The 22,559-nt window shown below is 37.8% G+C and overlaps 1 protein-coding gene across 1 annotated transcript; it reads right to left on the bottom strand.

Annotated features, from left to right (window-relative positions):
* Window positions 1-1,414: 1,414 nt before the first annotated feature.
* Window positions 1,415-21,376, bottom strand: LOC125224771 (carbonic anhydrase 1). The gene is made up of 6 exons (XM_048128223.1): window positions 21,270-21,376; window positions 20,660-20,809; window positions 12,836-12,974; window positions 12,268-12,464; window positions 9,617-9,756; window positions 1,415-1,718 (listed from the first exon to the last, which is right to left on the bottom strand). Exons 1-6 carry the CDS (start codon window positions 21,325-21,327, stop codon window positions 1,593-1,595), a joined length of 810 nt encoding a protein of 269 aa, XP_047984180.1. The 5' UTR covers window positions 21,328-21,376; the 3' UTR covers window positions 1,415-1,592.
* Window positions 21,377-22,559: the final 1,183 nt, after the last annotated feature.

The raw sequence follows: 22,559 nt of genomic DNA, 5'->3' as shown, positions 1-22,559 counted from the left end.
CCCACATGAAATGTACACAAGAAAGATGCTTCTTAATAGGTTGTTGATTAAAACACATACGTTTCTGTAACAAATATTGTATTAACAGAAAATAAATAAGAAAGGGTAACATGCAATATTTTAATGCAACGACAGCTTAACATTACAATACATTTAGCACGATTTAAGCTTCTAATGTAATAACAAAGGAGCATCAAATCATAATGTCATTATTTGTATTGTAATATATACATTTTTGCAATTAAGATAATATATCAATATAAGCCGTTAATTATTATTATTATTATTTATTATTTATTTATTGGAAAACCAACAGCACATGAAACATGTTAACAGAAACAATAGAAACAAGAGGCCAATTACAGGTTCTCACCGATAGAAATCTTATAGAAATTAACTTCACTAGGTATTAGGTATTACAAGTAGGTATACAAATATGCTTAGACAAGACAAGTACATAAATCTAATGTTAATACAGATGCGAAACAAAAGAAAAAACCGGGAAGATTAAAAAGAAGAAAAATCATCAAGCATACAAAATAGAAAAGAAAACAAAAAATAAAAATTAAAAGGCAAGCTCACATAAAGAATTTAAGATTTAAATTACGCCGTATAGCCTGGGTATTTGCATTAAATACGTCAATATCGTGCTCTCTAGATAGCCTGTTAAGTGTTCTAGCTGCGCGAACGAGGAAACTGTTACGTCTGTAGTTCGAGGACGCAAAGGGAATCGAAATAGGTGGATTGTACCTTTTAACCCTATTGGGAGTGTTGAACATAATACTACCAAGCAGATCAGGGCAATCAACGCTGCCGCTAGTGATTTTTAGGAAATAAGTAGTGTCAGCGATTTCCCGACGGTGATACAAAGGCAACATATGGTGTTTTTTGCATACACTAACATACTGAGATGAGTTATAAGGAGTACTTAATTTAAAACATAAAAACTTAATAAATTTTCTCTGTATCCGCTCGATCCTGTCTATATAAATATTGTAACAGGGGTTCCAGACCTGGGATGCGTACTCAAGTACGCATCCCAGATGCGTAATACTAATAACATCATTTAGTTCTTTACTTCAGTAGTTCAGTTAAACTCAAATTTAGTTGTTCGCTCAGAGAGTGACAAAGACGCTACCCTTAAACCTCCAATTCATAAAATTTTATTTGAGGTAAGGTACAGCGGGGCAAATATAACGGGTCCATTTTTTTCATGTTTTACAAATTTTGCATTATGAAATAGAGTTTCCAACGGCTATATAAATGATAGGCGTGTTCAGTGGATAGCTACATGTAGAACACAACATCATATAGTGTATTAATGGAAAACATGGATTAGTTACAATTGCCCCCCAGTCGAGATTTGCTCTGCTGTACCTTATTCGTATCATTATCATATCATTCATTCATGTATGTATGGAAGGCATATAGACTTACTGCGTTTTAACTTTGAGGAACATCGTGAGATACGAGATTTTTTAAAAGTAGTGACGATACTCTTCTTTTCGGCGACACATTTTGCGCATGTCTATTGTCTATGTTCAAAGATGTGTGAAAAAAAGACACATTTTCTCGTAGTGAAGTTCTGAAAGTTAAAGCTTGGCCTTGACTTGTTTCACGTATATGACGGAGTGACCAGGAGGGTGGCGCTGCGTCGGTCTCACGTTCCTCTCGATGGGCTTGCTGTCGAGCCCTTCTAACTGACGAAGAAGGCCCAGCTGTAAAAGAACAGTAAAATCTTTACACTAAATAAAATTAATCGACCTAGCATAACCTAACCACAAAATTAAAATTTTGAAAAAATCCCCCGACCGCGACATAGTAGACCGATTTTCATGAAACATGGCTAAGAACACTCCCGACTAACACAGCTTTCAGACAAAAAAAAAAAAACAAAATCTAAATCGGTTCATCTGTTCGGGAGCTACGATGCCACAGACAGACAGAGAGACAGAAATACAGACATACAGACAGACAGACACATCAAACTTATAACACGGAACACCCCGTCGTTTTTGCGTCGGGAGTTAATAAAACAAAGCCTAAGACCTCGGTCGTTCTAACCCAACTTGACAAAATAACGTAAATATTTAAATAACTCTTATTTTACATTTCCTCGAATTCTTTTATTCGTCGAAGTTCATTATAAAGCTCCTAGTATTATTTATTATTGCTCTGATTTACCAATAGTTCGCAAATATGTATTCAGTTGCAAATATGTACTTGTACTGAAAAATATGTTTTCATCACGCTAACTGGTAAACGCTCTCTTGATTCTTCAAAAACGGATGAGGTAGTTGCGTTTTATCCACAAGAGCACAAAGTAATTTCACAGAAATTATAAATTTTAACTCGATTCCCTAAGCTAGCTGGCTGGCAGAACTGACCTCCAAATGATGAATTTGAATCATTTTTAATAAATTGATGAGCTTGTTTTAGTCGATGTTTAACACTCAGTATTTGCCTCGTGTAGTGATTTTTTTTAAATTCAATCGGTGGTAAAATTTGCAACGATCAAGATTCAAGATTCCACTTTTTAAACCACTCCTACTGTCATGTTTGGATATATTGGACGAGTGATTAAACAACCACTTTAGTTTATCCCTTTGTAAAAAAAGTAGTTGCTGCCAATTAATCATGGCCGTTGACCACTATATACCTACGAAATATCGCGCGGGAGCCGATTGGCCACAGAAACCTGTTCGTGGGGGTTTTGTCTAAGGTCCTGTTGCATCAACTACAATTGACAGTCACATCATCGTCAAGCAGCAGACGTCTATGGAACTTCCCATACAACAAAATTTAACGAACGTTTATAATGGTGACAGACGGTTTGGTGCAACCGACCCTAAGACCTAAAGTGCACGCTCATATTAGGCACGGAGCGAGGCATGCAGCGTGCATGTCAAGTACTTACTTAATTGAAGCTCTTACAAGTGTCCTGAGTAGACGCTGCATATCGTCACTACTTTTAAAAAAAAACTTGTATCTTTGTCTGTCAATGAAAAGAAAATTGTAGTAAGTACTATGGAAGGCATATAGACTTACTGCGTTTTAACTTTGAGGAACAGCGTGAGATACGAGATTTTTTAAAAGTAGTGACGATATGGTGTTCGTACACTGAGAGAAATTTGCATTGTGAATTTAACAAGTTCGACTTGTTGCGGTTTATCCGTTTGAATCAGCCAAACGTATGTTTAAAACAATATGTGTCAGGTTGTTTTTATAAAATCGACTTGTTGATTCAAATATATTGCTAATTCAAATGACAAGTAGCTTGGTGTGCTACTCTGCGGCGGCGCCACCATAATGAAATTCAACTAATTATATGTTAAAATGCTGTTCGTAAGACGTACAGTATGTACGTATAATTTTATGACTGTACCTATAGCGGGAAACGAAATAATGGGCTCTTATTGTGGCGCCGCTGCAGAGGATGCTCTGCAGCGGCGCCACTCAGTTCTCATAGATAGATATGACATCATCTACTTTTTTCTCATGGAAATTGATGTACCAATGCTGTTTATTATGTACGTATTGAAAAAATCACTATAACTTAGTAAATTTATGTACTTTCAGTAATTCCGCATTCCGCCTGAACGGTATGAGCTAGTATGTAAGGAGGTGTACCTACGGGTAAGCGAGAGGGAGATATGTTCCTTCCCGCTCGCTCCCGCGCTCGGCGCGTTTCGTTCTAGGTTTCAATAATTATTATTAAATTTATGCCCCTGTTGTACACTTTGCTTTTTACTTCGATTGCGAGGAATTAATTATATTTTTCTCGGCAATTTACACCACGAAATTGTCGTAAAGCGAAAGAACATAATAGGTACATAAGATAACCAATTCCCGCCAACTTTTTTTTCAACATGTGATCAGAGTTTCAGACGCTTGGTTTTTTGCCAAGTCAAAAATTTTTTAAACGATAAGTAATCGAATCCTATTTTATTTAATTTACTTAATTTAATGACAGAAAATACGGAATTCTAATAAATTATAGCAAAAATAAAATAACCTATCAAAGTTTTGTCACCTACACAATTTTATTGCTCAATAAAATTGTGCAATATGTTTTAACTGTTTGTCTCTTGAGACCGATTACCTTAGTCTTAGGCCGGCACGGCAACAGACAGTCTTAAAATTCATAATCTTAAAAAACAAGAGTGTGTGTGGACTAGGGCTTCCAAATACCGGACCTTATCCAATACCGGTATTCATTCCGGTATTTTTTTTTTTTTTTTTTATGGGATAGGAGGCAAACGAGCAGACAGGTCGCCTGATGGTAAGCGATCACCGCCGCCCATGGACACCCGAAACACCAGAGGTGTTGGAGGTGCGTTGCCGGCCTTTAAGATGGGTGTACGCTCTTTTCTTGAAGATTTGAAGGTCGTATCGGTCCGGAAATACCGCAGGCGACAATTCATTCCACAGTTTAGCTGTGCGGGGCAGGAAGTTTCTGGAGAAACGCACAGTTGAGGACTGCCAGCCATCTAGATGATGACGATGGAAATGTTGTCGCGTAGGGCGATGGCGGAAAGAAGCGGTAGGGATTAATCCGAACAATTCCTCGGAGCACTCCCCGTTATACATGCGATAGAAAATGCAGAGCGAGGCCACATCTCTACGCAGCGCCAAGGGGTCAAGCCGATCGGATTGGCGATTTCAATTCCGGGATCCCGGTATTGAAATCGGGAAAATATAAAACCAAGTAATTTGCTTAAAATAACAAATTTTATTCAAAATCTCGTTACTTTTCATGCGTGTTATATACTACAGCGGAATCTTGCCAATCCGACTTAGTGAGGTGTCAAATCGATTACATTTTGTAGTGTATAGAAGGGTATTTGGTTATTATTTTGTAAAATGTATTGTATGAATAAAATGGGTGTTATATGAAAAGTGTGCCGGAATGAACTCTGGTAAGGCTTCGGACTTTTGTAGTACAAGGTCCTCTTGCTATACTAATCTAACGCTGTGGGTTTCATAGAGTTGATGTGAATAATAATGCCGAAATATTAATTCATGCAAATATAATTCATTGGAACTAAAAACCTAAAGGCCGATTACATGGGCTCAAGGCCGGTTAATCTTAAAGTCTAGCCGCTTATGGTCTACACGCGCGGTGTTGTACGATAGACGACTACGCGTATCTTTGGCCAAAGAGAACGGGGGGGAAATGTTTGTGCACTCACGAACTCGTGGTCTCGTCGTTTGCAGCGCCGGTACCGTCAGGGTACGGGCGGGACGTCGGTGTCGGTAGTGGGCGACGAGCTCGCTGTAGTTCAGGTCGCGAGCGTGACCCGTGAAGTCCTTAGCTTGGTCGGCGGCGGAACAGGCGCCGCGCGACTCACATAGCCCGGGTCCGGGAGCTGTAGCTTGCGGAGAAAGACGCCAGCGCTATCAGCGCATCGTTGACGCGCCCGCGCCAAAGGCGCCGGTCAGACGACGCCGGCGAATGATGGGGGGGGACGTGTAAAGCACCTTGAGGTCGCCGGCGCTACCGTTACGGCAGCGCTCGGCATACAGCCCACGTCCCGTCAGCTGTACTCTACGGTGGGGACTCGGGAGCCTCGCGGGCTTTCAACACACTGCACGCACGCACACTTCACACGCGATATGCGTTTTCTTAGTTTACCAACACAAGAACCACGCCTGGCAGCATGTCAAGGCGCAATCAGCCGCCTGCGGCGGCGGCGGGGACCGGATCAGAAATTTAGTAACGGAGCGCACACGTTCCTGTCTCGATCCTGTACTCATCTGTCAAAACCGTCAACCGAGCCGACCCACGAAAATCTGCGTTCCGTTTGTTCGGTCCGCTCTCCATATCAGACTCAATCCTATTAAAAAACCTTGAATAAATTAAACTTCAAACCGTATCGACATTATTTATACTATTTAATAATAGTTATCACCACACGGGATTTAATAGCAATTCTTAACAAATCTTTGACCTTTTTCTATTTGTGTCTCCCCTCCGAACTACGTGAAACGAAACGCACCAACTTTTTCTATTTGTCAAATTCTGACTTATTTCTACCGTACATTCTCTAACCTATTTCATGTAACCAATATCTAATTACTTTTTTGGAAATACCGAAAGATGTGGGATGTGATCGGATTTACTAAATTCTACGTTAAAAAAGGAACATTTTGGTGTACGCAAAGTCTAGTTCTGTTTTGTAATTACTGTGTACCAAGTCCTAGAAGTTTGACATAGCCTAGTGTTTATATCGCGGCATATCTAAAGTTCAGGGCTTCTATATGGCCTAAATGAATGCAAAATTGGGAGTTCAGAAGGTAAGCCACGATTTTATATAGGCGTTAAGCTTCGGTGTATGTTTTCTGTGGAAAAAAACGGCATCGAGAACCGATGGTGATATTGAGGTTAATTTTCATATAAAATGTATGTAGTATCACTACAGTTTCCAACTTCATAAGTTTCGATTTCAACCCAAACGGTTTGCAAACTTATGTGGCCAAGTCCGTTCAACTTCTATTGTTTTTAAGTATACATAGTTCAAAGGGCTACGCCCTGTGCTCTTTATTTTTGTTATGAGTCCTCAGTCCCAAGTACGCAGTATAAAAGCAAACGGGAAAGAGCGCCAGATCTCTACTCAGGTGATTCTGTAAGTTAGATATCGCCGCCATATCGGACATTTCACAAGAAGACGCGGCTATAGCAAACCATGTTTTCTGCCAAATCGATCTCTTTAAGCTCGTGCGGAATAGAACCTTTTACATTTTAATAATAACAAGCCTTTGCATATATAACCAGATGGTTCAAACGGCATCCTTGCGACACTTACGTTTGTGGCTGTACAGCCCAATTCGATAGAGGATCCTCGTCCGCACACACGGCAGGTGTATGCTCCCATTGCTCCCCCAGATGAGCGGGGTTTAGAGGCTTGCTCGTGACGCCTCATGCGTTTATCATTCAAGGAGGAGAACCAGGCATTGTCGTGCTTGGATTGAACGTCATGGACAACACGGCGCCACGTGGTTCGGTCTTCGGCCAGTCGTTGCCACGGGTCGCATGGAATATCAAATGTGACCATGTCACGCTTCACGCAATCTTTAAAGCGCAGCGTTGGCCGTCCGACCGGTCTTTTTGCATCTACAACATCTCCCAGCGTGGCAAACGAGTCCGCTCCATTCGATACACATGCCCGAGCCACCTCAATCGCCTCTTCTTTAGTATGGCTGTGATACTAGGAAGCTGCTGTGGCTCATTCATGCTGTGTTACATTTTATAGTCAGTGTTAATGGTGTAGTTGTGCTGTAGGTTTAATAATATCACTTTATTAAATAACAAGCATTAAGAAGCATTTCTCGATTATAGTTTCATCATTGACTTTTGAAATTAGAACATGAGATGATTTTTTTTTAGAAACACATTGTAATCAATATCTGTGGTACAATTTAGTGGTATTTTTGTATTTCGTGGCGCTAGAGGCGCTAATGCACTAATAAAATAAATCCGCCAAATCATTGAACAATTAGCCAAAAAAGCTGAATTGTCCGACATAGATTACCAAAAATCACATTAAGAAATAATCTATGGAATCACACATTACTTTGCGGAAATCCATGATAATCAAAATCAAAAAGATTATCCGCGGAATAGGAACACTTAATTTACGGATTAGAAAAGTATTTTTCTTGATTTTGATAGTTAAGGAGTGATTTCCCAATTTCGGTACTAAGTATAGGGAATGTTATGTACGGCAAAGTTTTGAGCTAGATAGAGTTCAACACACTAACGCACACGCATAGTAAAAATAGAGTAGCTACGGTATACGTTAGTTCGTATGCATTAACCAATTTTTTGAAAAGTTATATCTATGATATAGATGCATCAAGGCGATTTGTTTGTTACAGAGGATTTGTGTCCTGTTGCAACTACGTTTGATGTGTTGCTCCTCTGTCACACTTACGTGCGAATTCACAAGTGCGACAAATGTGTCAAAAAATGTTCGCGGCCGACCCTCCTCAATGAATGCTTTTGACACGTATCTTTAATTCTTTATCTAGCTAATCATCGAAAAAACAATTATTTTCATACAAATATTGCAAAAACACCAAACAGAGAATGTGTCAAATCGAAAAACGAGAGCAAGAAGAAGATTTACGCGTGTAGTAACCATCGTGATGCAGAAATTTAACGTTTTTGATGAGTGATTTACGTTCATTTGGTAGTTACTAAAAATACCGGGATCCCGGTATTACTAAATTAAATACAGGTATTGAAATGTGCCCAAAAAAAGGCGGGATCCCGGGATCCCGTGATACCGGGATCCCGGTATTGGAAGCCCTAGTGTGGACGGTCGCGAAATTGTATGGAACTCCGTGCACTCGATCTGATTTTTGTACTGATTATGGCTTCCCACAGACAGTCTTAAAAATTCATAATCTTAAAAAAAATTTGTATGCAAATTGACACTGACAGATCTGTCAGTGTCTTGTCAGTGTCAGTTTGAACTGTCAGATTGCATACAAGTTTTTTTTAAGATTATGAATTTTTAAGACTGTCTGTGGGAAGCCTATGACTTTATCAAATTATGAATTTTAAGACTGTCTGTTGCCGTGCCGGCCTAAGACTAAGGTAATCGGTCTCAAGAGACAAACAGTTAAAACATATTGCACAATTTTATTGAGCAATAAAATTGTGTAGGTGACAAAACTTTGATAGGTTATTTTATTTTTGCTATAATTTATTAGAATTCCGTATTTTCTGTCATTAAATTAAGTAAATTAAATAAAATAGGATCCGATTACTTATCGTTTAAAAAATTTTTGACTTGGCAAAAAACCAAGCGTCTGAAACTCTGATCACATGTTGAAAAAAAAGTTGGCGGGAATCGGTTATCTTATACACCTATTATGTTCTTTCGCTTTACGACAATTTCGTGGTGTAAATTGCCGAGAAAAATATTAATTCCTCTCAATCGAAGTAAAAAGCAAAGTGTACAACAGGGGCATAAATTTAATAATAATTATTGAAACCTAGAACGAAACGCGCCGAGCGCGGGAGCGAGCGGGAAGGAACATATCTCCCTCTCGCTTACCCGTAAGTACACCTCCTTACATACTAGCTCATACCGTTCAGGCGGAATGCGGAATTACTGAAAGTACATAAATTTACTAAGTTATAGTGATTTTTTCAATACGTACATAATAAACAGCATTGGTACATCAATTTCCATGAGAAAAAAGTAGATGATGTCATATCTATCTATGAGAACTGAGTGGCGCCGCTGCAGAGCATCCTCTGCAGCGGCGCCACAATAAAAGCCCATTATTTCGTTTCCCGCTATAGGTACAGTCATAAAATTATACGTACATACTGTACGTCTTACGAACATCATTTTAACATATAATTAGTTGAATTTCATTATGGTGGCGCCGCCGCAGAGTAGCACACGTAGCTTGTTGTTTGAACCAAAGAGCACGTAGGCGCTATTTTAACCAAAAAACTTGTTGAACGAACATGAAAACTGGTTGTATTTTCTCTCAGTGTACGTTCGCCCACCCGGCAGAACGCTCCGCTCCGACCGTCCACTCAGGCTTTATACACTAATACCATTAATAATTAAAACCCGTAAGATTTTAGACACACCTGTTCCGGTCCAATTTGCACAGGTTTCTGATAAATGATCCACGTTACGCACTCCGTGTACGGGGGCGTAGTTAGCGACCCTTTGTAGGTCACGTAGCTACCTTCGCGTAGGTCGTCACGCTCCATCCAGGACAGTGACTCTGTAACAATGATTTTAAAGATATTAGATCAAGTAAAATACTGCTTTCTAACGTTTTCGACGACGTATCAAAAGGCAGTCAGGCGCCAGGTCACGTAAGAGTTAAGACGCTATAATATTATAGTTTCTTAGAGATTTTAACTGTATTTGATCTATCTCTGAACCTTCCCTTAAAGTTAACGGAATTCAATTAAAACAGGGTGTATAAAATCAGACAGCTACTTGATAAAAGTGGTAATTTATGGCTTGAGATGAAGGAAGTAATTGAGCACCATGATATGATGATTACATATGTTTCCTTTTTCCGCTCGTGTAGGTTTGTTTGTGTGTGATCAAAGTATGTTTTTCTAATTAAAAACAAATACCGAGGAAGCATAAACAGTTACTTGTTTAAACAACTGACGACATCGTAAATTTTCTAGTAATTTTGGTGCAGCTGGAGGAAATAAAAAAGTTCACATTCAAACAAACTTTTTCTAAGCAGATAATCAATTCAGCAAGCAACATAAATATCACAACAACATAAGCCTTTAACGCGACTAGCAGAACCAACATTGCTAGAAAATTGCCAATGTGTGTTAACAACATTTTTTTATACGTGTCTACATTTTTGTAGGTATTTATTTAATTAATATAATTTCATGGTTACTTCATTATAAAGTATAATAAACATTGATTTATTTAATTTATTTTCATTAATAGATTTATAAATAAATACAAAATATCTAATTAAACTACGATAATAATCTAAATGCTTAGCTACCTTTCATTTCTTTTTGCAAACTGTTTCTGAAACTTTTACCTTTCTAATTTAAAAGTCATTGTTAAAGGTTGCAGAAACAATTTAAGTTACTGAACTAAACGAGATACATCCTTAATTGAATTAAGATTTCAACGAGATCAAAACCTCTTCCATTTTCTAATGATCATTGGGACTTGTGAGTCGATGAACGTCGTGGGTGTTATTGTGATATTTAAGAGTTTAGTTACCTAGTATCAGTTATTTACGTTTGTTCCAGGTAATGACGTTACTGTAAGTAAATATCAAGAGAAAACATTTTAATTTTATCTTTTATTTTAATCTCCTAAAATACTAGGAGCTTACTGAAATTAGGGGAAGTACAACAATAGTATTAGACAATTGCGATTTTAAATCACCTTCAATGGGATTGGCTGAAGTATTGAACAAATGTAAGTGTAGTGTGCACGGGGAAAAGCCGCTTTGTCACACACTCAAAAATGACGTTAGGTGATATTGAAGCTTGCTCTGTCAGTTCCCAGAATTGTTCAATATTCAATAAAATATGTTGTTGTATATTCAATAAAATAATTTGATTTGTTCCTTAGTTGTATACATGGCAGCACCATCTCTCTCGCTATATCGTAATCCAGCAAAGGATTCATATAGGAGGTGCAAGCACTAATTGCTCGCCCTTAGAGTTGGTCAAAAGGCGCCTAGCCTTATCAGAGATAACATACACTAGAGAAATTTCGTTGGGTACCACGGCGGGCCGGCGGGTGGTCTAGTGGTAAAGACGTTAGCCGCGTAAGCTGAAGACCCGGGTTTGATTCCCGGCTCGGCCACCAGTGGGCCTTGTCGTTTTTTTTTCTTTCGTGTATGATATCTATTTCAATTTATAATTTATATATATGTAGTAGTGTGACTACTTGAAAAAAGAACAAATCAAAAAATATTCAATAATAGTACATTGTGCAACAAGGGGAGGAAGTTGAATATTACTAAGGAGAGTAAGTTAAATCGCGACGGCTTGCCGGAGCGATTTAAAGACTCGAGTTAGTAATATTCATACTCCCCGAGTTACACACAATGTTTTTCATCACATTTGAGAGAAAAATACAGAGGAAACAGTCATAAGGCAAAACCTTCAACCGGCGGCGTTGCGATCAGTAGTGTATCTTGATCTACATCAGATTATTCATATTAAATCCACTGTTTTTGATAACAAACACTTTTTGAACGAAAACAAACACGAAAATACTGCATATAAATTAAATGCAACGTTCAAAAAAGCATTAAATCATAATAATTGAACTAAAATTGTACTTATTTTTATCTGTTGTACTCTCCGTTGCTAGGCAACGGTGGGTGCCTCGCGTACGCCCGCGGTCAAGCGCGAGTAGAGAGCATATTGTCAGATTGTAAATTATAACAATTTATCTGAGTTAAATTTTACGAAATAAATGCAAAACACACTGAAATAATTGTAAAACATAAATAAAATGCATTTTTCATACCGTATAATATATTTTATAGCTTAATAGTCAAATTTTTGTTGTGCAATAAAAATCCTTGGCAGATTGAAACATCCCCTTTGCCTGAAGTATTGTACAGATTGTATTAATTTTTAAAACTAAATCCATTATTCCCTTGGGAATAAAATAGTACATTATGCTTCAGTACACGTAGACGTAATGATACCTTTAAACAGCAAATGTGATGAAAAATAATTTGATTTGTTCCTTAGTTGCAAATAACTATTGTTTTATATACCTGCAGTGACTGGAACAGCTTGGTCCCTCTTCTGAATTGCCTCTAAACCTTCGACAAGCTTATCAAATTTCGGGTTAGGGGCGTCTACCACCTCCAACAGGAAGCCTACCACCGCCAGGCCGTCAGCGTGGCCTACCGCCGCTTCCATTGACTCGTATTTACTGTTGTAGTGTACGAAGTGGCATTCTGCTGCGTATCTGAAAGTTATAAAATTATTGTGTTTGAATATTCGGCCGTTTAGAGATTTTTTTTAGGACAGAGATAGCATATGATTGGTGAGACAGTACTCGCAGTGATGACATGGGTCATCTTTTTCTAGTTGTGTAATTGAGAGTAGGACGGGCAGTCTACGTCGCAACCACATTAAAATTAAACTTCCTTCTTATTTATCGATAAATTGTTGTGATACGCAAAAAATGTGGCCTGTGATTCTTATTGTTTTAAGTATAATGGCAAAATTTTTGCCGCTATCGATTAAAGGGTTGGAATCCAGCTTTCGCTACTTGAAGTGTCCATCGTCCTTTCTTTAATGACATTTTATTTAAGATTACGATTAATTGAATCTTACCCGTGCCCATCTAAAACGTGTTCGCAGCCCGTGAAGTCATCAACAGACCAGTGGAAGTGCATTTGTTCGAAGATGTACTCGCCCATTAGGGGCCCGCCGCTTAGTCGTGGTCGAGAGTTTGTGTCGAAGGTGAAGTAAGCTGAAAATAGTTAGTAAGTATAGATAAGTATAACAAATTATGCAAGTTTTCTGACCAATTTTTATATCCATATAGGATAGGTTTTACTTATAACAGCACGGTACCTAGGTAGGTCTAGCCTATCAGTTATATACCTACATAACTACAACAGTATTATAATCCTTTTCCCCTCACTAGCTCGGAAACACGTGTTTTGTCCTTTAATACCAGCGGGTAAAAACGCATTTTATCCACTAGTGGGTAAAGTAATTTGACCTTGAATAAAGTTAAATTAACTGCTTTAAAATTGATAAACGTAGGTGAATCTAGTAAAAAAGATGATTTACCACCTGTGGAACTACTGGAACCAGTGATAAACGCATTTTTTGCGTTGTAGTTTCCTCGCTATAGTGAGGAGAAAAGTTTTGTGTTACACTCGGGTGCAAATGTATTTTACTTCTCGTGTGTTAAAAAACTCGCAAGTTCAGGATTCTATTCTCGAACCACTCGCTTCGCTCGTGGTTCAACTATAGAATCCTTTCACTTGCTCGTTTTTCAATTCCACACTCGGCGTTAAAATACAACTTTGCCCTCTTGTATAACAAATAACTATAAAAGTAACCGCGGACCTAGCACGCACGCTAGTGTCATATAGGTTATCGCGCCTTGTGCGCAAAGGACGCATCGACGCTTAGGCTTTATCAAACTAACATGCGAGGCCTGCTGGATTCATAAGCGATATGAAAAAGTGTGAATATTTCACGTTTTCTCATTAGTCAATGAAAGGAGAATGTTTTCATTGCTTTGTGGCTTTTTAGTGTATTACCAGAGTGTATTACTTTTTAGTGTATTACGTTGATCTCTATTGTCCCAGATTTGTAAGCTCACATTTTTGACACATTTGTTTTGAAGTATGTTGCGACGTGGCTAAGACACATCGTTTGCCAAATCTAACGATTAATTTCGAATTGGTTGAATCGATTAGGCCCTATGTACAAGGAGGTGCTTAAACAAATATACGATTTCTATCAATTTACTGAAATGTCATTTGAATCGAAATGACAGACTGCCACAGCACTAGTTTAAAAATAAAAATGAATGATAAATGGCATTATAAGTAAACTCCGGGTGATAAATTAATATCGTTAAATACTCACTAACGAAGATCCGCAAAAATGTAACACGTGTTAGATTATATTTAAAGTAAGCGAAATATTGTTTTTACGTACTCGATTTTTTTAAATACTATAAAAAATTAATTAGGTTGCGCGAGTTTACGTTTTGTGGGCGCTATCATGTGTCAAAAAGAGGTTCTTACAAATCTGGGACAATAGGACAATATTGATAAGTATTTTTAAAGCAGTGAGGTCAGTGCGGGCAAGACCGGCATAGTTTATTTGAATTAAAGTTTGAGTGGATAAAACTCTATAATTAATGTAGTCTGGCGTTATGCGCATGGTCCTATGGGATAGCAAATATTATATTTTACAAAGCTTTTACAACATTTTGGTGAATTAAGGTACTTTTAAGTGATAAAAATCACATTTTTTAAGGCTCGGCGGGTTGTCCCGCGATGTGCTCGGAAAGACCGTCTAGTGCTTGTTGTCGCGTAATTTCATATGAGACTAGGTTCCAAAATCATGATCATTGTTATTTTACGTAATAACAGAGCAGAATGTGCTAGATAATTAATAAAATAACGTTGAAATTTTGAACATATAAGCATTTTTCTATTTATAAGGCAAGACCGGCCGATATGTCCCGTAGATGGGGTTCATAACCTTTTCTTTTCAGGTCCAGATATTGCATAATACTGTTTTTCCAACGAACACCTTCGAATCCAATTTAGTCACGATAATTGACCCATGACACCCTGACCCATTACCCGTTGACCGTATGACAACTTTTATGTCAAAATGACAGTCAGCAATGTCAATTAACGGTCGGGTAGCCGTAAAATACTCGGTCAAAACCGTTTTAAAGGGTACCTATACGGTCCCTGTTGGGTAATGCTGATCATAAAAATAATGACCAACTCGAAACCTTACTCTCTTTGGAAATATTTGTCGTCGCATGTTGCACAATCTACATAATTATACTTAAACAAAAATAATAAAAAACGGGTAGAACTTACGATAATTCTACCAACTTAAATACGATGATGAATAATGCAGTGTAGGCTTACTTCTCTTCACCTCTTATTATTCTTCACAACTATGTCACATATATTTTTTTTTACTTAATACTTTCGAATGATTTTTGTAACACCATACGAATCATTATCAAAACTGTATTTCGAAGTTAAAATCAAAAATGGCACAACTATCATAAGCCAAAAACGTACTTATATATTGATATTGTTTACACTCGACTTATTTCCAATAAAGCCTAAAAAGGTTGGCAACTCCTTGTTTATCATATGCCGGTCTTGCCTTTCTCTTTTATGCCGGACTTTCTGAGTAGGCACAATTTCTAAGTTACATATTTCAGAACATAAAACTAGAAATTGAGCGCGTTTTCAGTAGATTAATAGTACTAGTCAGAAAGAACGGTTATTAAATGACTACGTTACATACACAATATACAAATATTCCGACTGCTTCTATTTTATTTTAATTTTTTGCGGAACCATGTTGAACTCGATGTTCGAGTTCGAAACACGAATCAAGTTTTATGTTAACTAGTGTTCGTCCTAGAGATAGGTATTGAAGACCAATGGATTAAGGATGAAAAACTGGTATACCTCCGGAGGTGTGAGAGACGTAGATATATAAACACAAAAGTTATAGTCAATAGACGGTCTTTCCGGGTAGACGGTCTTCCCCACACTGACCTTGTATGTTTTTTCGAATAACGTACCTAAAATTAAAACACGTATGATTTTTTTTCATAAATTGTTCTTTTTTTGTTAACCCTTAAATGCATAGTGATGTATATATGCAGCATGTCAAAATTCAAATTTGAATAAATCTTTGTCAAGGTCATGCATTTAAGGGTTAAAAGGGTTTAAAGGTAAAACCCAAGCGACAGTGAACTTGACGTAGTTTATTATTATTCCTCTTTATTTCTTTCAAATCTTAGGCTAGGTTATTTATAAGACGACCGGTCTGGCTCAGTCGGTAGTGACCCTGCCTGCTGAGCCGCGGTCCTGGGTTCGAATCCCGGTAAGGGCATTTATTTGTGTGATGAGCACAGATACTTGTTCCTGAGTCATGGATGTTTTCTATGTATATAAGTATATATTTATCTATATAAGTATGTATATCGTCGCTTAGCACCCAAAGTACAAGCTTTGCTTAGTTTGGGGCTAGGTTGATCTGTGTAAGGTGTCCCCAATATTTATTTATATTTTATTATTTAATACGAATATAAAAGTAAAATACAAAACCACTTACAAAACAATAAAAAAATATAAACATATTATAAAAAACCTAACCTAGGGTGCCGCCAGCAGCGGGGCAGGGCCCAAGCTGCCGGTGGTTAGGGCTGCAGAGAGAGGAACCGTCGGACTATCCGCGCTGTGTCCAAAATCACCGCCTTCTGCATCTGGGCAATTTTTTTTTTGTTGTATGGTACTAAATTTGGCATGTCCTACCTCTTCTGACAAAGATTGCACAAATTCTATATCACTTTTTTACAGGCGTTTGATATTTATGCATAAATAAATAAATTGTCTTTCAGAAATTATTAGTTTTGAATGAATATTAGTCATATTTTTTTAGTAAAAACTTCTGTTTGAAGTCAACAAAAGTGTTGTTTTTCCCATGTCCTACCATGAAGTACTTATGTTTCATATGCGTTAAAATATTATTTTTGTATCATAACAATATGTTTTTATTTACTTAAATGTTTCTTTAAATAACGCTTTATTTATCATAAATAGTTTTAGAATACTAAAAAATCATTTCAAACATAAACCACAAAAAGTAGCTCTGTGGAAAATCCTACTGAGTTACGGAGAAATTTAGTCAATATTTACTTATTTTACTACTAAAAGTGGTAGGTTATTTTTTATTCTGGCAACATTATAGTGTCTTGCCGTGTACGCCATATTGGTTATTTGTTGTCAATCGCAAGCCACAACTCGTGAAGGAAGAATTTGTTCGAGCGTCTTTTAGAGGTCCGTTTCTGAGTTCCACATAGTGACTACATTTTCGAAGGTATATTGTATATTTTATCAAGAAACTACCTGTTCATATTACTAGTTAGTTTATCTATTTTAATAATATATAACGTTTTTGGGAAGAGTTTGTATAATTTAAAGTACAACCAGAATTTTGTTTCTCAAAGGCGTAACCGTTACGTTCCATTGAGAAATATTGTTTCTCAGTGGATTAAAAAGTAACTCAGTGGAACGATAAAGCCGCGTTATAAGTACACAAATTTTATCGTCACTTTTTTATATGGATGTTTAATTATTTTCATGAATGTGATGCAATATACAAAGAAAACAAATTACTAAATTAAGGGCCTCAATTTTCATATGTGAGGCGTAAAATAAGTCCAAAAAGTAAATATTTTGAAGACACTGAATATGTACACTTTTTCTGAAAAAGGCTCAGTTAATTTAATTTTGTTTTTATTTGAGATATTAACATCCACGTAAAAACAGTTTACTTAATTGTTTGACGTAGTTAAATTAGCTCCATGTTAATCGCACCCTTAGTTTTATGTTACGTTCCACTGAGAAATTGTCCTAGCAATTTCTTAGACGTAAATTTGATTTTTTATAAGATTTTGTTAGCCTTACCTACCTGTGAGTATGATATTATATAAATCTAAGATCTTCTTTTCATTTAATAGGAGTTTATAGTTAATTTTTCTACAGATTTTTATGTTTTTACGAAAAAGTTTTGAAGTTTTTTGACCACAGTGTCACTCAGTGGATGTGTAAAAGTGATTTTTAGAGGGTTCTTTTGTGTTTATTCTACAGTTTTTTAAAAATTTAAGTTCATTTTGTTAATATTTCTATTATTAATAAAAGTTTTCACATATATACGTCTTTTTTTGTTATATATTTAGATTCTCATCATGGAGGATGGTGATGTCAACGAGCACGGCCCGGCGTTGCGGTCGATCTATTATCACAATGTCAGGCTTATTGGCTACAATAGTCCTGTCAGTGATAATAGATCGATCCCAATAGAGCGTGGCACGGCCATTTTCAAGAACTGGCGCAGGTAAGTACTTGTAGTACGGTACTTCGCGGTCCACAAGGCCGTATTGAAGAGCAAGCTGCTGGTGAATGATCCGGGCTACGAGATTATGCCTGTGCAAGTACTCACCGTTAGCAAGATGAGAACAACCGGAAATGATATGCCTGAGTGATTCTCCGGGACGGCGGCATGCCCGACAAATGTCGACCGTGCCGTCCTTCAGGATATATTTCCGGTAGTTGTTCGTCATCATAACTTCGTCCGCAATTGCACAGGCAAAACCCTCAGTTTCTCCGAAGAGGTCCCCGAATCGTAACCAGTTCACCGATGCGAGCAGGTCTACATCGGGTCCCGTGAGGGCCTTGTAGAACCGCCCGTGTAGCTGCTTGCTCTCCCATACCGCCTTGCGGTCCGCAGCACTTAGTACCACAGGTTTGCGCCAGTTCTCTTTCGCCAAGGAGAGCGGCGTGAGGTTTCCGTCCACTGCCACCACATCACGATGCATCCCACACTCGTTGTTAAGGAAGTAATTCCTGAGATTGTACACCTCACGGTTGTGGAGATTTTTGGCGTTTAGGAAGCCTCGACCTCCGCACTTCCGTGGGATGTACAATCTCATAACAGACGAGCGCGGGTGTAACATACGGTGTGTGGTAAGCAGTGACCGGACCCTCCGATCCAGGGCGTCCAGCTCGGTCTGTGTCCACCTTAGTATTATTATTATTATTTGGAGCCCGTCGTGTCCCACTGCTGGGCAAAGGCCTCCCCCAATTTTTCCACTGATCTCTATCCAGTGCTATGTCTGACCATTCCTCCAAGAAGGAGTCCAGTTCATCCCTCCATCGCCGGCGGGGTCTGCCGGATCCCCGATCAGAGTTTTCGGGCTCCCACACTGTAGTGAGTTTCCCTCCCTCCCTCCCTATTCTGACCTACGGTGCACAGACTTGGTCTTTGACTAAAGCTCAGAAGTCCAAGCTCGGGGTTTGCCAACGAGCCATGGAGCGTAGCATACTAGGTGTCAAATTGGTGGATCGAGTCCGGAACACCACGCTACGCTCTAAAACTCAAATCGCCGATGTAGCTCGGAAGGCGGCCAAGTTAAAATGGGACTGGGCTGGTCACGTCTGCCGAATGCCTAATGAGTTGACGTAGTTTAACCTTGTTTTATTCTTTTCCTCGGTTTCTTATCGATTTTATCGATAGATAATTTCAAAATGTGTAAGAATACACTAGATTGTCGTACGAAATGTATTAAATAAATATTGGCGATGTTCTAAATATTCAACGCATAAAATGTTATGTTGCAAAAAAGCGTAAAATTTTATTTTGTAATAGTTATTTGTTATACAAAGGGGCAAAGTTGTATTTTAACGCCGAGTGTGGAGTTGAAAAACGAGCAAGTGAAAGGATTCTATAGTTGAACCACGAGCGAAGCGAGTGGTTCGAGAATAGAATCCTGAACTTGCGAGTTTTTTAACACACGAGAAGTAAAATACATTTGCACCCGAGTGTAGCACAAAACTTTTCCCCTCACTATAGCGAGGAAACTACAACGCAAAAAATGCATTTATCGCTGCTTCCAGTAAATCATCTTTATTACTAGATTCACACCTACTTACCTATTTTTATCAACTTTAAAGCAGTTAATTTGACTTTATTCAAGGTCAAACTACTTTACCCACTAGTGGATAAAATGCGTTTTTACCCGCTGGTATTAAAGGACAAAACACGTGTTTCCGAGCTAGTGAGGGGAAAAATAACATGTCAATGAATGAGCCTAATTGAGTTTGAAAATCGATTTGAAACAATCCCAAGTCTATTATTTTGAATTACCTTTGATTTACCATTAACCTACACTTCTTTTAATAATTTCATAGTTAGAATTCTGTACGTATCTACGGCGTGTATACTGCTACGTCGCGTCGTAGCTTGTAGCATATTTTCCCGGTACGCGGCGTAATAACTTTTATAAATTTAATTAATACGAGAAGGTAAAAAATCCCCACAAGCTCCAGGGTAATAACTGCCAGCCTAGCCGAAATGACAATCGTTGACGCTAAGCTCCGATCGAAACGCAGTCTGGCTCTGTCGCGCCTATACGGAAGAGTGATAGAGATAGCTAGAGATAACGATATTATAGTAAGCGTTTGTTCATTTGGCTAGAAACTGAACTGAAACCCGGAGAGAAACTGCGTAGGAACGAAATCAGTGGCGAACAGTCGTGTTGGAGGTCATGACCATGACATATAGTAAATAAGTAAGGTAAAACATATATCTATATTTTCCGTGATTACGCGTTTTATTTTTTGTTAAGCTCTCGTCTTAACGCAGTCGCTTGGATCATGGTCGCGGGTCACCGAAGAAAGCGAGTGTATAGTAAAAGTTGTGCAGACAATGCGTGACTAACCGTCTAACACTTTTAACCTCGAACGCCTAGTCCCGTATCCGTCACAGACAGTTTGTACATAAGTACATTAACAAATCAAAGGTTATTAATATTGTAGACATGTTTTGCCATCGGTGATCCATGGCTAAAAGTGAAAATCTTACCTGTTTGTCCTGTATTTACTAATACGCCACTGCCTTCGTTGTCCCAGTAGCCTCTGAATTTGAGGCCGTCTAGTGAAGTCCATGTCGGGCATTTTTGAAGGGAGATGGCTATCGGGGATTGAGACGCGCGAAGACGAGAGATCTGTTCGGCTGCAAGGAATTACAATTTAATGTAGCAAACAAAAATATTGATGAATTATTGTAAATATGGGAATACGTTGCTCGATAACGTAAACTTCAAGAATAATGGATGTAATTTTGGGTTTCTGTAAGTATCCTTTTGGGGCGCTGTTCACTTTCTCCATACAATTAAATATTCTTTTTGCGACGTTCACGATATCGTGGAAGCTATTAAAACTAATGTTTCATTATAATTTTAAGACCTTACGTTGACTTTTACTTCGTTACTTCATAAATTAATTTAAAACACATGTATTCATTATTTCAGCAGCTATGTTATTAATAAAATATACATGATAGTCCAACAAGAGATAATTAAAAATTAATTGATATTCACTGTCCCAGTTTTAACTTTGTCAAACAGTTCGTGTTCATTAACTAAAGGGTTAATTGGTATATTATAACTAAGCATTATTAATCAGTTCGGAACCTTCAGAAGCCGCCGTCTTCTTGGGAACCACCACACATTTCGGGTTCAGTAGTTTCATGTTGCGTCTTCAATCGCCCGACCAGCATTGGAAGAGTCGGTGTATGAACTTTTGCAATGCTATCGAATTTGCGATAAGATTCGTGATAGTTTATCAATTTTGACGCGGTAGGATTTATCTGTACGTCTATGATCATAATTGACAACTTATTTGAAACAATAAAGGTATTCATTCGCTTGTATTGTTCGACGTCCTTTTCATATTTTAGCTGCCTTTAGGTACAGGTATTTGTTGAATAGAAGCAGAATTCAATGAATACACCAACGCCATGTTTGAAAACGTGTTTTATACATTTTAGGCGAATTGAAACAAAGCTCTAAAGTGAATATTTTATGCGCACTAGCATTTTAAAACAATTAAAATGCAGTTCATAAATCAACTTAACGTTTGTTTTAAGTTAACACTTTCTATAACTACCATCTCCAAACCGGACCCAAAACAGTTAAAATGATGACATTAAAGCGGTATAAGCACCTTTATGCTGCTTCCCATGCAAAATAGGGTTAAATAGCAATTTCTATGTGAGTACGACGTTCACATAGATAATATAAATCAACTAGTTGACTGGCATATAAAGTGGTATTTAATTTTATGTATTTATCTCATACGATTAGGCCGCGAACTATGCATAATACTCGTCAAAAGATTAGATATGTTAAACTACCGAATTCACTTGATAGATTGCTTGTAGAACCATTGATAAGATACTAGTTCCTTTAGTAAAAACAAGATATGGTATAGTTCCGTTAGGGTGCAGTTCCATTGTGACAACTGAGAAATTAATTTTAATGGGAATGTTTATTGAAATCATAGACAAATAGGTACTAAAGTTGAAGAAGATAGCAAAATGCATTCAGCCAGGAAAGTTTGCATTTTTATGACCAACTTCGCAGACTCTTTAAAACAAAACTCCGAAACTCAAGAAATGTTTTAGTTATGTATTTTAATCTATTCGTCTTATGGCGTGTAATATTTCGAACATTGGCGCTTTAGTCACCTTAGTTCAATAGATAAGACAAACAATGATGACATTATTTGAGCATGAGCTCATTTCGCCGAAGTACGACCAAGCTTATTCAAATGCACGGTAAGCTTAAAAAAGTAAATGGAAATGGAACAAAATGCACGCAAATCCGTAATCCCTTTTTTAGGGGTTAATTATCTAGTCCTAAAAATAAATTCTTTGCCGCTTTCACAATTAAAAAGAGCCCACGGCTTTTCCCGCTTACAGA

Source organism: Leguminivora glycinivorella, chromosome 3 (assembly GCF_023078275.1).
Source record: "Leguminivora glycinivorella isolate SPB_JAAS2020 chromosome 3, LegGlyc_1.1, whole genome shotgun sequence".
In the NCBI taxonomy this organism is placed as follows: domain Eukaryota; kingdom Metazoa; phylum Arthropoda; class Insecta; order Lepidoptera; family Tortricidae; genus Leguminivora; species Leguminivora glycinivorella.
This window is presented reverse-complemented; position numbering and strand designations above follow the sequence as displayed.